At 42.4% G+C, this 14345-nt stretch overlaps 1 protein-coding gene across 2 annotated transcripts in view; it reads right to left on the reverse strand.

The window, feature by feature from the left end:
• Positions 1–1158: 1158 nt before the first annotated feature.
• The window catches only part of lpp (LIM domain containing preferred translocation partner in lipoma), a 159498-nt gene continuing 146311 nt past the window's right edge, over positions 1159–14345 (reverse strand). For both annotated transcript variants that reach the window (XM_072390141.1, XM_072390142.1), the window contains 3 exons: positions 12372–12550; positions 7316–7436; positions 1159–5462 (listed from right to left, as the gene is read on the reverse strand). In XM_072390141.1, coding sequence (XP_072246242.1) covers positions 5334–5462; positions 7316–7436; positions 12372–12550 — 429 coding nt within the window. In that variant the 3' untranslated portion in view covers positions 1159–5333. The remainder of the gene's footprint in view (positions 5463–7315; positions 7437–12371; positions 12551–14345) is intronic.

Below are 14345 nucleotides of genomic sequence, written 5' to 3' on the forward strand. Positions count from 1 at the left end.
CTCAGACGTACACACACTCACACACACACATCATAGCCTGCAGCATGTTTAAGAAGAAAATTACTAGAGAATTTCACGTTGTCAAACTCCTCGGTTTCCTAGCAGAGACAGAGGGGGATTGAGCGCACGCTCTCCTGTTCAGAGGCCATGTCAGAGGCTGGAAAACAACATGACGTAACCCGAGTATTCACTGTAAGCAGCAGGTCAGCTGTGGATAAACAGATCATGTTTGATTTCACATTCTGCTGTACATCAGAAACCATCACTACCCCACAACTGCTGCTGCTTCTTTGTTTCTCCTCCATGAGAATGCGGCTTTTCTTGCTCTGCCCGTGGAGAACTCTTTGGCCCTTCTTACATTTCAGACTGCTGCTTCCATTTTGCTGTCTGCAAGGAGGAAATGAAATGCTCGGTGACTCACTGCTGATTTGTAGCACACAAGTAAAGATGACAAATGGAGAGGATTAAATCAAGCGGGTCCTGGAAAGGCAACAGTAAAAAAAAACAAGGTCTTTAAATTATTCCAACAACTCCATCAAGCTGATCTGAGCTGTAAGCATACTTCATAGCTGAGTGCATTTTCTGATTGTGTCCCCCCTTTACCCCTAAAAAAAGAAAAGAAAAAGAGACCACACACTGCTTCTTTGTGCAATTAAACCTCTGTCCCAGATGTTCACTCAGAGGAATGTTGCGGCTGTAGGTTTTCATTTCTTTCAGGCAGGTTATTCCCATTCGTGTAAAGAGTGCATGAAAAATCTGAGCACGACAAAGGAACTTATGGTTGGAGCAGTGTGAGCACGGGAGTATTTGTTGCCACTTGAAGTGCTTTTAAGTGACTCTTGGAAAGAGTGAAGTAGTGTTGCTTTTTACTTGTTCAGGAGAAGTCTCCTTTGCCTGCAGATACACTGCACAAGAGGTCACCGGCAGGTTTCAGGGGAGCCCGAGGTGGAGACAGAAGTTGCTCATTACCTGGTCGATCCGATGCACGAGGAGCCAAAAGGTCAAGAGTTAACAAGTGGCTGGGGAGGGAGTGGAGAGGGTGGTGTGGGGTCAGGGCCCGCTGGACCAGCATCAGAAAGACAGAGGGTTTTTAAACCTTTTTTTTTATAAAATTTAAATTTTTTCAAAAGACCAAAAGGAAACAAGTCCGAGACATGATGCTAATGCAAAGCTTTTATTAAAGAAAGAAAAAAAAAGATAATACCACACGACATGATGCCCCTTCGACAGATTCAGAACAGATGCTTTGCTTTAACAACAGCAGAACAGGGCTGGAAGAGTTTCACACTCAGCGCCACTAAAGACTGCTGCAGCCTTACAGCACCCCACACAATGGAAACATCTCGAGTGTGGATTCAGAGTTGGTCCAAACAAAACAGATCCTCTTTATTTACTTTGGTAAAAACAAGTAAACAAGGCTAAATCTTTGAGGCAAAGCAAAATATGAAAGAGGCAGCAACAGTACGGTAATTCAATACTGCTCTGCTAAAGGCACTTTTACAAACAAAGGGGTGAAGGAAAAAATACTGATCAAACTTTAAAAAAGATCATTAACTGCTCTTCTTCACACACGTAGCAGCCAGTTTTTTTCAGGAGACTCGTGTCATTAGTGAGACGATCCATAAAGAGTTTGACACGTCGCAGAGCTCCAACTGTGTGAGACACACTTTGCAGAAAAACTGCTAATAAAGCCGCTATTAACAAGCTGAAACACTTCGTTTCACACTTTTAAAAACCAGCAGAAGTCACTCGTCTTTATTAATGAATGTGTTTGCAGCCTATTGAGCAGCTCGCAGCCCTTCATTTCTTTGAGAATTTCTCCAGGCTAATTTCTTGGATTAAAATGTATGAAAATAGTATGAAAAGAAAAAAAAAAGTTGTTTTTCTTTCAAAGTATTAGAAGCAAATCAAAGAGAATACATGTTTTTTTTTTCCCTCTTTGATTTGAAATAAACAATGTTTCACATGACTGTAAATAGTGTCTTAAAGTCCTGCAGCTGGCTGTTTATAACCATTCGCTTAAAATTCTTTGATGGAAACTGAGTTTAGGTTCCCTAAGCTTTGGGACGGCCAGCCCTTGCCGCCACCACACACACAACCCTGGCTGCCACCTTTTCACCTCAAAATACTTGTTAGCATTTTTAAAAAGAATTAAGTCTGGTCTATTTTCAAGGGGAAAAAAATCTGTTTTTGCAAACGTCTGACAAGTACAACCTCAGCTCTTAGCGTTAATTTAATAACAGCCTTATTAGCGCAGTTATTTACGAAGTGTTCCCATGGCAACGATGACCTGATCTGTTGTAATCAGACAAGCTGATAACAGATGAGGTTTATGGAGATCATTACTTTTTCGTATCAAATGGCATTAAAACACTACTGCTCAGTGTGAGAAGGAAACAGTAAAGAAAAGGAAAAAAAGGAATAGAATTAACAACTTTGTTCATAATTCACTCATCCAAACGCACAAGACAAACATAAACAAGGCTTGGAAAACACTGGACTTGTATCACGTGGCTCACTGCAAACTAATCCTGCTAATAAACCGGAAAACCCTTGCTGGTTATAACTTACTCCTGACACGGTCTTTGCTGTTTAAAGGTACCCGGTGGAGTTGTAAACAAGAGAACCTTATGCTTCAGAGTTCCTCATCATAAGTTAAACATTTATTTTGAAAGCTGCTTGCCACATAAGTAGCTGCGAGCTTGTGTTCTTCCCTGCTTCTGTGGGCGCAGTGCTTTGTTTCAACGCATGCTACTTTAATCGAGTGTCAATCAGCAGAATAGTGTGAAATCAACTAAGAAAAAAAATAAAAATAAAATAAGTCATGTCAACAGTTATGGACTCTCACAGTTAAATTCTCCTGGCTAAACTTTTTCTTTTTTGCCTTTCTTTGCAGTCATGTAGCATGCCTTTGTTTTTTTGTGCTTGTGTTGTGTCCATCTGGTCGAGCTGAAGGTCTGTGGAGCACTTTTATGTCATTTTTGCAACTCTGTGTGGCTTTTTAGCTTCTTTTTTTATCCCATTTTAGTTGGTTTAGGTCATTTTACTGTTTAGTAACTATGGATTTCTATGGGGTCACTTGACCAATAAGAGGTGTTAATCAGAGTTCCTGAAGCCATTTTCACACATGCACTGGAGTTCTGAAATGTTCTAGAGCTGTTCTGGACGGATCTGCAGGGTCTGTGTGAACACAAAAGTATGCAGTATTCGCTCTGGACTACTTTTGGAGATTTTTTATCTGGCCTTCTCCTGTCAAAATAGACGAAAAAGATCAGCAGGCGAGACAACGTGCAAACGAAGCAGCAAATCTTCTGGAGAATTTACTCTGTGTGTGTGACTGAGCGAGTGTGTGAGCTGCTGCTATCAACACAACGAGGAGCCTCATCTTATATTCTCATCCTGTTATAATGAAATGACAACGATTGCCACGGTGTAATTCCTGAATCATGTCCTGCTTCCTGCAGTCTCCAGCTGGGAAGTACAACTGCAGGAAAAGTCCAAACCAGATTTGCACATTCTCCTGAAAATCTCCGATGCGCATGTGTGAAAACAGCTTGATACCTACGAGCCGACTACCCCTCTTTACCTCTGGCAGGACCAGAGCATCACCTGGCAACTTCTCTAGCTCCACCGTCTCTATATGGGATCAAGTATGCATGCAAGATTCAACCAAAATGAGAATGCATTTGAAAACGGCTCCATTTGGCCACTAATGGTCAAAACCTCCACAGGGTACCTTTAACTCCACAGTAATCGTACAGCTGAAGTTATTACACTGAACAGTGAATCTGCCCATCTATAATTCCTCTATTTATCAAATCATACAATCTGCATTCATTTTTTCTTTATTTGAACCGTCACAGTCCCTTCTTCTCCCATTAACTTTAAACAAACTAACTAGAAAATAAAAGTATCAGGACTGACGTACAGCACAGGGACACACGAGGTCTCACAGTACCAACAGCAGAGCTCTGATCAAAGGGTTGCTATAAGGACACTTAAACTTGAATATGTACAGGTAAAATATTTCCTTATTCATAAAATGTATTATAAAGTGTCAATGCACTTAAGATTGAAAATTGCATAGCCGTGTAATATTCCTTATCTCTGCCAAACTGCTTACAGTACAATCTACTCTCTGGCATGATAAATGTGGGGGAAGTTACACACTTGTCTGCTGAAAAAAGATTAAAATTACACTCAAATATCAATATAGGGCTGCATTTCAATTAATGGAATTTCATAACTATACTGCTTAGGTCAACTGAAAATAATCTACAGTATCCAACGACGAGTATCTATTCAGAAAGTCCAAAGGAAATAATGTGACATGAAAGCATTTGCTGCCTGTTAAGGATTTTGTTCTTGATGGTGGAAATGACTATTTGTACTTCCTGTGGTCCCATTTAGTAGTGTAAGTAACATTTAATGCACTTGCAGACAAAACAAGAACACAGGAAACGTGGCAGTGTAATTTCACTTCTTTGGTGTTCAGTTATGCGGAACTGTTTTGGAATTATGGTCTTCGGAGTGGAATACTAGCTCCTTTTGAGGAGTATTTCTGCACTACACAATCAAATTCATGCTCCAAACAACTCGTGTGTTTCCTAAATACTGCTGGAGCTAAAGTTACACACACACGGACATGCACGTGTGCACACACTCACACACACACACACATATCCCTCCGTGACCTCACCTGCTGGGTAGACGTGTCAAACATCATGTCTGTTCTGGCGCAGGCAGACTGCATTTTAGATCACAGGTAGCAGCCGGAGATAAACACTGGGGTAATGCATGCATGTGCAGCCTGACTGAAAGATGCACGGTTATTGATGTTGACTTGTAATGAAGCACTGACTGATGGATGTGGAGTGTTGATTTAAAGCAGCAGTTCACTGCTGGAAGACAGGTTTTGTAACCTGCGGACATAGCCAGGCCGGCTCTTACCCCCATCTCCCTGTCTTTACGCTAAGCTAAGCTAAGCTAACCGGCTGCATATTTAACCTACAGACATGAAAGTGAAGCTGGTCTTCCCTCCTTCACCAGGAAGGTGTGTAGGTGCCAAAATGATTACATTTTCCTTTTAATTAAACCCAGTTAAATAACAAAACCTCCTCTGCAGTGATTGTACCGAGTCAGTGGTTACATGTACGCAGGTGAACATGTGACGCCATTTCTTGTAACTGAGGGTGAACATAAATATATATATATATATATATATATATATATATACACATGTATATATACCGCAGGCTTCTATGGATTTGCAAGAGAAATAAAGATAGTGTGGGCTGGGTTATCACAGTGGAGGTGACTGGGCAGCAGGCTGCTCAGAGATCAGTGGTGGCCTTGGCGGTGAGGGCCTGGATGCGGTTGGTGTTACAGTTTTTGCAGAGGACATGTCCGTCCAGCGGGTAGCAGCCCTGGTTATCCCCCTCTGAGAGCAGAGAGCCACAGTCCTGTGGGACACAGACACTCCGTCAGTCCACAAACACAAACAGATCATTAGCCTCGCTCACCAATCCGACGCATTCATCTCCTCACTGTGTTCACGCCCTAAATGACACATTTACTGCTGTTTAAAAAATTATCTAGAGCCAACCTACTAAAGGGTCTCTGTTCCTTTTTTTGCCAGCTGGTGAGTCTGGGGGGAAAATAACTGGTTACTGGTGCATAACACTGACAGCACACATATTCAAACCTGGGTTTCTGTATTCAAGCATTTTTTCCGCCAGTGCAGGTTTATAAAAAACTGATTTTAAATTGAGACTCTGTCACAATATCCGACACTCACCACTGTGTGGCATTTACACTAATAATGTTGTTAAAAATTATACAAAAAGTTGATTTTAACATCTAGGATCAAAACATGATATCATATGTGCATTATCAACATATCGATATTTCAGTTCTTAAAATATCACATTACCCCCATAATGAAACCTCTTAAGCAATGAGAAAAAGAATTAAGTATCAAAATGAAACTTCCCGTTGATTCCTGACAGTAAACTTGTTAAGTGTTCGAGAGGTTCTGTTTAAATTGGCACACAGTAGATCACGCAGACAACTCCCAAAAAAGAAAACTCATTTCTAAAACCAGGTAAAAAATATTTAGTCTCATATTAGAGAGAAAGGTTGTTAAAGAGTAGATTCTGAATGTCTTGTAAGCTTGTAAACACTTGTTGGTTCCAGCTTAGAGTCTGTTAGTCCTTGTGTTGGGAGCTCCAATTCCAGTTCCAGTTTTTGTGAGATTCTTTGACCATCTAACATCTACCTCTTTGAGCTCTCTCTGCAGTTTTTTCTAATAATGTTTAGGTTGGGGTACTGTGGATGCCTCACTTTCAGCATGCAGCTCTTGAGCTCCACTGTGTTTTTAGGATCATTACCCTTATGTAGAAAAAAATCCTCTTTTCATCTTCAACTTCAGACATTTCAAACAGAGCTTCATCACTTCAGAGTCTGTTAAATCCTCCTGAAGGTCTTTCAGTTGGTGATCAGTTTCATGATCCACTGAGCAGTTCTAAAAGTATTTTGGCTCTTCCAGACTGCAACTTGACCTCAACTAACGTTTCCTAAAGATATTATGAACTAAGCAAACAGCTATCCGAGAATGCTTTGATATCTCCGTACAGCCCTCTCTGTTTTTACAGTTTCTATAATTTTCTTAATGTTAGACAGCTGCTTAGAGGAGAAGTGAGGGTTCTTAGAAAGCTTCGAAATTTGTATAATTTGACATTTCTTAAGGATGATGTGATAATGCAATAATTAACGTCTTGGAAACAGTTACCTCAGGGTTCATACTTTGTCATTAAAGCTGAACCCATTAAAGTTGTCTGTGACAAAGGCTTAACCTCGACCCTTCTGTCTCTCTTACACACACACTTATTCCATCTACTCATGGCTCCCTGGTGACAAAGTTCTTCTCTTGTTGAGCCCCTTCAGCTGAACTAATCTGCTTTGCTTTCCTGTGACCTTTATTGTCTGCAAGCCGCTCCGTGCGCTTGCACCGGCACGGCTTTTAGACCACGTGACAACGTTTCTTCTCTTTTATTCAGGCACATAATATGTCAGCCGCGCTTATCAACTCAGAGAGTGGCTGCTGACAGACTGGTTACTATGTAAGTCTATGAACTTTAACTGGGAGACAGTGAAAGCTATTTCGAGGCAGGTGAGCGAGGGATGATTCACTCGTCTCCTCGAAGAAGTGACTCGGGGACAAGTTCATACACTACGTCTAAAACCTTCATGTGATTGTGACTGGCACGTGGAATCGTGCACCATAGCCAGAAAAGAACACATAAAGCATGCATACCTCGCAGCGGTAACACTGCACATGGAAGTCACGGTCCAGGGCCACAATACGAACAGTTTCCTCCTGGCCTGGAGCTGGCATTATAGGCTCAGAGCACACACAGCAGCGTGGAGCAAACTTCCTGTGAAAAACAAGCGCAGAACAAAAGCAAATATGACTCAACATGAACTTTAATCTGCCATTTGTAAGGAGCTTAGTGATCTCACTATAGTGAGGTCCGTTACTCAACAGATTTGTCCTGAACTAAGAGAAAAAAACACCTATGTATCATGCAGCTGAGGACCACATTGTATTGTAATACCACTTTGTACCACTAGAAGCGACATGACTGTGGTGTTAAGTCTCTCTTAGAGCCAAAAGAAGAAGAAGAGGAGGATGTAGCACTGGCAGTAGTGTACAAAAAAAAATTAAGAGTACTGAGATGAGTAGGAGTTAGTAGAAAGCACAGATATCACAACAATATCAAGGCTGCAGTGGCATTGTATTGTTAACTTTGTGGATGCAGTTTATGTTGCAGGTGTATCTCTTCTCAGCTGATTCACAGCAACCGCTGTGGCACTGATCCACCTCGTTTGGTAAGTGCAATTTACCAAAGACGAACAGGAACAGAATCTTGAACAGGAATGGAAACCTGCACCTCATCTGGTAAAGCTCTGCCCCTTGTGGTGATCATTTTTAAAGACCAAAGCCACGAAATCCAAATTTAAAAAATCCTTTCCTGTCGATCAACTTATTCACCACTTTCCAAACTTTTCAAAAGAGTACCTAGCAAAAAAAAAAAAAAAAGATGTAGCAACATTTTAACAAACATCACTTTCTGACTTTAAGCACAGAGCAGAAGACTTTGTATTGAAGCATCACATAATGCTGCAGCTAATTCAATGAACAAGGAGCCAGACGACAGCTGACAAGGACGCGAATGTGAGTGGGAGAAGGAAAATTAAGGCATTCTGTTGCACTAATCTAATAACAATAACTGGAAATATAAGTATATGCTGTAAGTTCATGGCAAAGTACCAACATCCTCCCACAATTACCCAACCAATGAAAATGTTATTGTCAACAAAAGCTTAGTCTACAATTAGGGTGCAACCATGCTTCTTCGTTTTGAACAATTTTGCACATCTAAATAGAAAAAATAAATCCATATGATTATTTGGACTCAATAAATGTTTTCTCTTTGTTTGTTTTTATTTTCCTGTCAGTCACTTCAGGACCCCTACAATTGATTTTCCAAGCCCCACAACTGCATCAGAATATAAAAGACTTTAGTTACACATTAGAAAATTACATCAATTACTTCAACTAATTAAAAAAGCCACAGCTTGGGTTTTTTCCTCTCATTAAGAAGCTCGCTGGTAAGGTAAAAAAACGACATTTGCTAAATATAGTGAAGCATTTACAATATCTTCATAACTGACTCATAAAAACATTTACAGAACAAGACTTTAAGCCAGTAACTCCGGAATTGCCTTGAATGGGAAGAGGTCTCTCTAACAATAGCACTGATGAGGATATGAAAAGCACACTGAGATTTGAGGTCCTGTCAGGCGACCAGAGGTCGGGTGAACACTTCCCTTATTCTACACTCTCATTCAGTGTCTGGGAATAAGGAATTGAAGCGTTTGTGTGGCTCTGGGGAAACCACGGCTACACAGTATTTGCTCGTGCCCCAGCTTGACTATTCCTCGACACAAAGGGCTGGTCTGCTGAGGTCAAACTTGTCATGTGGAATTAAACAGTGCAACCACAAAGCAGGAGGCATGTGCACACACACACACACACACACACACACACACACACACACACACACACACACACACACACACACACACACACACACACACACACACACACACACACACACACACACACACACACACACACACACACACACACACACACACACACACACACACACACACACACACACACACACACACACACACCAAGAGTCAGCTGCTAGCTTCTGTTTCCTTTCTGGTCACTCAGTGGAACATTTCTGGTAAGGTGATGGTTATGCAATCAGTGGAGAGTGATACAATGACAGGAATATACCATTAACTTCATGTCTACGTCTCTTGGTCAAAAGACTTGCGCAATCGTTAGCAATAATTCCTGTAAAGGAAACCCCAAGATCTCATAGTACTGAGGCTTAAATATAGCTTAACTTCGACAATAATTCAGTGGAATCACCCCACCCCCACCCCCCCCATTCTGGCAAAAATCTGCAAGAGCATCTATCTGTGTTTCTTCTTCTGTTTAGTGCTGGATGGAAAACTTAGTGAAGGTTTATTGGAGATTTTTCTTAGAAAACAGCAGCAAACAACAACAATAACTAAAAGTTGCAGCCTCAGTGCACTGAAATGCTCAGAAGTACCGTATGTGGTAATGCAGCATCAGGGCGGCTGCAGATGATCCATCATCGGTTTGTCACTCTGAGCAGCGCACTTCATATAATTTGATGCTCTTTGACATTACAGGTAATGAATGTGAAGCGTTGAAAGGATTTTTTAGAGTACTGATCACAAGCATTTTCACACATGCACTGCAGCCTTGATATTTTCTAAACATCATCTGCAGCTGAGGAGCTGCATGTGAGAAGACAAACGTCCACATCTGATGGGCCAGACGTTTTGCTGGATGTGTGAATAACTGCAATAGTGACTTTGTGGCCTTGCCTGTCATTTCTGAGAAATGCAAGAACAACACAGCTTCTGCTGTGTAGTTTTAGTCCTAGTCCCTGGACGATCTACTTAGACGATGCTCAACCTCTTTATGTCCTGCTGTGAGAACACAGAAAATCTCTACCACAGGAGTGAAACAGCAACGCACTGTCCTAAATCTCACGTGTTGCATCAGTCATTGCACCTGGCAAGAAGGATTTAAAACAAGAGATTGGAGGCAGCCCGACAAACAGAAGGGTTTTGCTCAAAGTTGGAAATCACATTTTGGTTTGGATGAAGCCGTGAGCTGCATATTAGCTAACAAGGTTCCATAAACAAAGAGTTCTGATGAGGGCTGCGTGGTGGTGCGGTGTTAGCACTGCCGCCGCTCAGCAGTTTGATTCTCAGCTGGGACCGTTTTGTGTGGAGTGTGCATGTTCTCCACACGCATGTGTGGGTTCTCTGCGGGTACTCCTGTTTCCACACACAGCCTCAAAATATACATGTTAGGTTAACTGGTGATTCTAAGTTAATCTTAGAATTGTCCATGTTTGTTTGTCATGTTAACCCTTTGACGGACTGGTGATGTATGCCGGGTGTAGCCCGGGGTAGGCAGCTGGGATAGGCTCCAGCCCCCAACAACTCTAATTAGCATGAAGCGACTATGGAAAATGGATGGATGGAGTTCTGATGGCATTTAATACCTTAAGCCCCTTTATGTCAACATATTCCTTTTCACATTTTTTTTTTACTTCCCTCTGGAAAAGATCCTAAAATTGCATCAGTAACACCGCCACAACCATAAAGCCCCACTGAGCAACCTAATTCCACTGATAAGACACATCAACAGGCCACATTTAAACTGTTAAATAAAAAGTGGGATTAAAGAGAAACAACAGCCTCAAAACAATGAGTCAGCTACACTGGTGTTATTGAAGCTGTTCTAAGATTTTGTAGACAAAATATTCATGTTCAGATAAACTAAAGTATTCATTCTCTTCTCACCTCTGCCAACTGCTGAAGACATTTTCTAACCTGAGGCAGAGTCGATTTTGTTACAGAGAACCATCTGGAATGTGCTCCATGGAACCTGTTTAGAATAGGCCAAACACTCTCCAGAATAATCCCTGGCAGGTGATTGGATGAAGCTTCTGCTATCACGGTCTATCAAAGTCCACTCCAACCAATCAGGTGAACAAATCACAGCCAGCAAAGCCAGTCAGTCAAAACTGAACTGTTGTGAAAGCTGTCCACAGCTGCAGGAACAAGACCCAACTGGTCCAAACTTCTGTGTTCTGGCCACCAATGAACAGCTCAGATTCTCCCCCAGCTCTGATCTTGTGAGAATCCAGCTGCCTCCCAAGTTAAGAAATGTTTCCAACTGCTTAATACCGCAATTCCCGGACTATAAGCCGCTACAATTTTCCCAGGCTTTGAGCGCTGCGGCTTATAATACGGTGCAGCTAATATGTTTTTTAAATTTTTTTTCATGCCGCCAAAAACATTTTGCATCGTAACATTAGGCCAATAAAATTAACGAATAGTTCACAGTGGTCCAATGAAATTGTATGATAAATCAAACACACTTACACTAATAAATCATTTTAAAATCGTCATTTGTACTCACCCTCAACATGGAAAACAAATAAAGAGCATAAAAAAAGCATATGATGCAGCTTTTAAATTAAAGGCGATCGATCTGAGATGAGATTGTGAGAGTGACAACAAAGAGGCTGAAGTGAGTGACGAAGTTCTGAGGCTGTTCAGTTCAGACACTGAAGAAGATGACTTTGATGGTTTTAGTGCGCAGGAGAAGAAGGCGATCAATTACTTTTCCATCGGTGTTACAGGCACTGCTCGGGGGAAAAAAAGCATTTGCAGTATGTAATTGTTTATGTTACCATACACATTTAATCAAAAGTTTAAAAATCCTCACGTGGAACATCTTTCTGTGTAAATATCTCATATTACAATGTGGACACCTGCACCTTATAATCTGGTACAGTTTCTACAAGTACAAAATGGATTTTCTTTTTAAAATTAGAGGGTGCAGCTTATATACAGGTGCGCTCTATTGTCCGGCATTTACGGTAGTTGATATGTTTCGACGTCTATTTGTTCATTGAACAGTTGAGTTGAACAGATAAAAAGCAAGCTGACTGCATGTGCCTGGAGAATAGTACCGATGAGAGAAGATGATATCAGTTCAAAAGGAGAACATCTTGGTGATCAAAAAATGATCTGAAAGGTGCTAAAACACACTTTAGCTGATGATTCTCAGCAGGTTTGTTTCCTCGAGAGATGGCTCTTCCATTCTGTATATATAATAGTTCAAATAGAGGTGTTGATAAGGGCAGCTTTAAATGTGTGCAACAAGTTTGAGTTCATACTTGTGGAAGTCCTCAATGCAGTGGATGTGGTTGGAAGCGTCCACGGTGAAAGGGATGCCGTCCAGGCTGCGGTGGCACACCACACAGGTGAAGCAGTGAGGGTGGTAGGCTTTGCCTGTGGCCCGCAGGATGCGCTCCATGATGGGCTTACTGCAGATGGTGCAGGTCTCAAGGGTGTTCTGCAGACACAAACACAAAAGCCCACAGACACCCACATGATTACACAAAAAACCTGATGATGCATCAAGTGGTTTTAAAGACCCATTTCCAGCTGGACTTGAAAAGTTAAACAATTAGGTAACTGATTTAAACCAGAGTGAAAAATCTGGAGAGGTTGTCCTGCATTTCCTCCAGTTTGAAGCATGTGATTTGGAACGAGCCATTGCCAGTGTTCCACTTTGCTCCCATTTGGGCCTGTGCAACAAATAAATCCACACTGAGAGGACCTTTAGCTCGGCTGTCCTAAAATGCCTCTGAAGCTGAAGGAATCTGATTAGCACTCCCCTCCAAACACAAACAGTCATTTTTCTGCTGCCCTCTCCCACACTCCATCCTCCCATATTCAAGAGTGTGCGCAGTAAATATCTCCACTTTGTGATGACCGCAGGTTTTCTGCAGCCAGGCGACTGGGCAGGCAGCCCGCGGAGGGATGTGGCGGCTGCCCGCCTCTGACTTATCGGTGGCATCTCTCTTCTTAATATCTGCCGAGAGACGCCATTTGTTATTTCAATATTTCATAAATAACGACTGCCTCCCTAAACAGCAAAGCAATTACAGGGGATGGATATATCATGTGAGGGTGATCAGTGTGCAACCTGATGAGGCTGTGTGCGAGCTGATGGGCCCCGCTGTCACTGCTTCTTGCTCAGGCATTTCCTGGATCTGTGTTGCCTCTCTGCCCCCCTCCCTCCAGCCCCCTCGCTCCCTCTCTTTCTGCGCTTGGCTGGGCTAAAGAGTGCACGGTTCAGCTGCTCCCATTGGCCCCCTCTGTGGTAGCAAGCTGCCTCAGTGTTTCCAAACACAGCTCGGGGTGTGTAGCAACACTGCGCTGCGTCATACGCTGCCTCCCAGATGCACCGCTGGACCCTGCCGTTTAAAATGACACTTATGTGACCGCTCGGCTGAGGTAAACTCCCAGCCATCCCCGTCTGGTCGCGTCGAACGTGCACTGGCGTTTATAGTTTCTATGCTAATGAGCAGGGAAGCTTTTTACAGGACGAGGGTCAGTGAAGCTGCACTGTAAAACTGCTCCCGACATTATTCTAACAGCATGATGGGGAGCCACCGGAGGCTAAGAGGGCACGAGAGGAGAGCAGCTGATGTATGACTCCAGGCTGGAAGGGAAAAAAAAGGGGTTTGAAAAACGGCCTTTTCTTCAAAGCACTCCTGGAGAGGCTGTATTTCATGAAAAGCAATGTGTGCAGACAAGCTCTGCACCCCCCCCCCCCCCCCCAAGATGGTAATAGAAATAAACATTATTCCCAGGGCTATATTTGTGTATAAACAATGTCCATATTGCAATCTTGTGCGATCCTGGAAGTAGAATAAAGCCTTTAATGAGCTCGCTGCACTGGACCCTTGAGGTTTGCCTCACATACACACACTCAGACAGAGAGAAGTGGAGGTAGAGGGGGGTGAGGAGGGGCTGGGGGGTTACATTTGCAACCTGAGAATCTGAGTAAGATACCAGGGCCAAACAGCACGAAACCATCCTCAACTCATCTGTCTGCATTTCTACTTACTTATTCTTATCTGGCCTGCATGTGGGAATACCTTGCCCTTGTTTAGCTTAACTAGAGCATATGATTTCACAGCACACAGTTCCTCGGGGCTACTGTAATGAGTACAGTACTCAAAAGACAAAATTTCCTGTCTTTTTCTCTGACGGTAAGATTCTATGACCTCAATTCATTCATTCTGCCCAGCTCCTGTTCTCTTTGCATTGCCTCCTTTTGTTTAGGATTACATTCATTC

The sequence above is a fragment of the Leuresthes tenuis genome, unplaced genomic scaffold (genome assembly GCF_036924035.1).
Source record: "Leuresthes tenuis unplaced genomic scaffold, fLeuTen1.0.hap1 SCAF_7, whole genome shotgun sequence".
Taxonomy (NCBI): domain Eukaryota; kingdom Metazoa; phylum Chordata; class Actinopteri; order Atheriniformes; family Atherinopsidae; genus Leuresthes; species Leuresthes tenuis.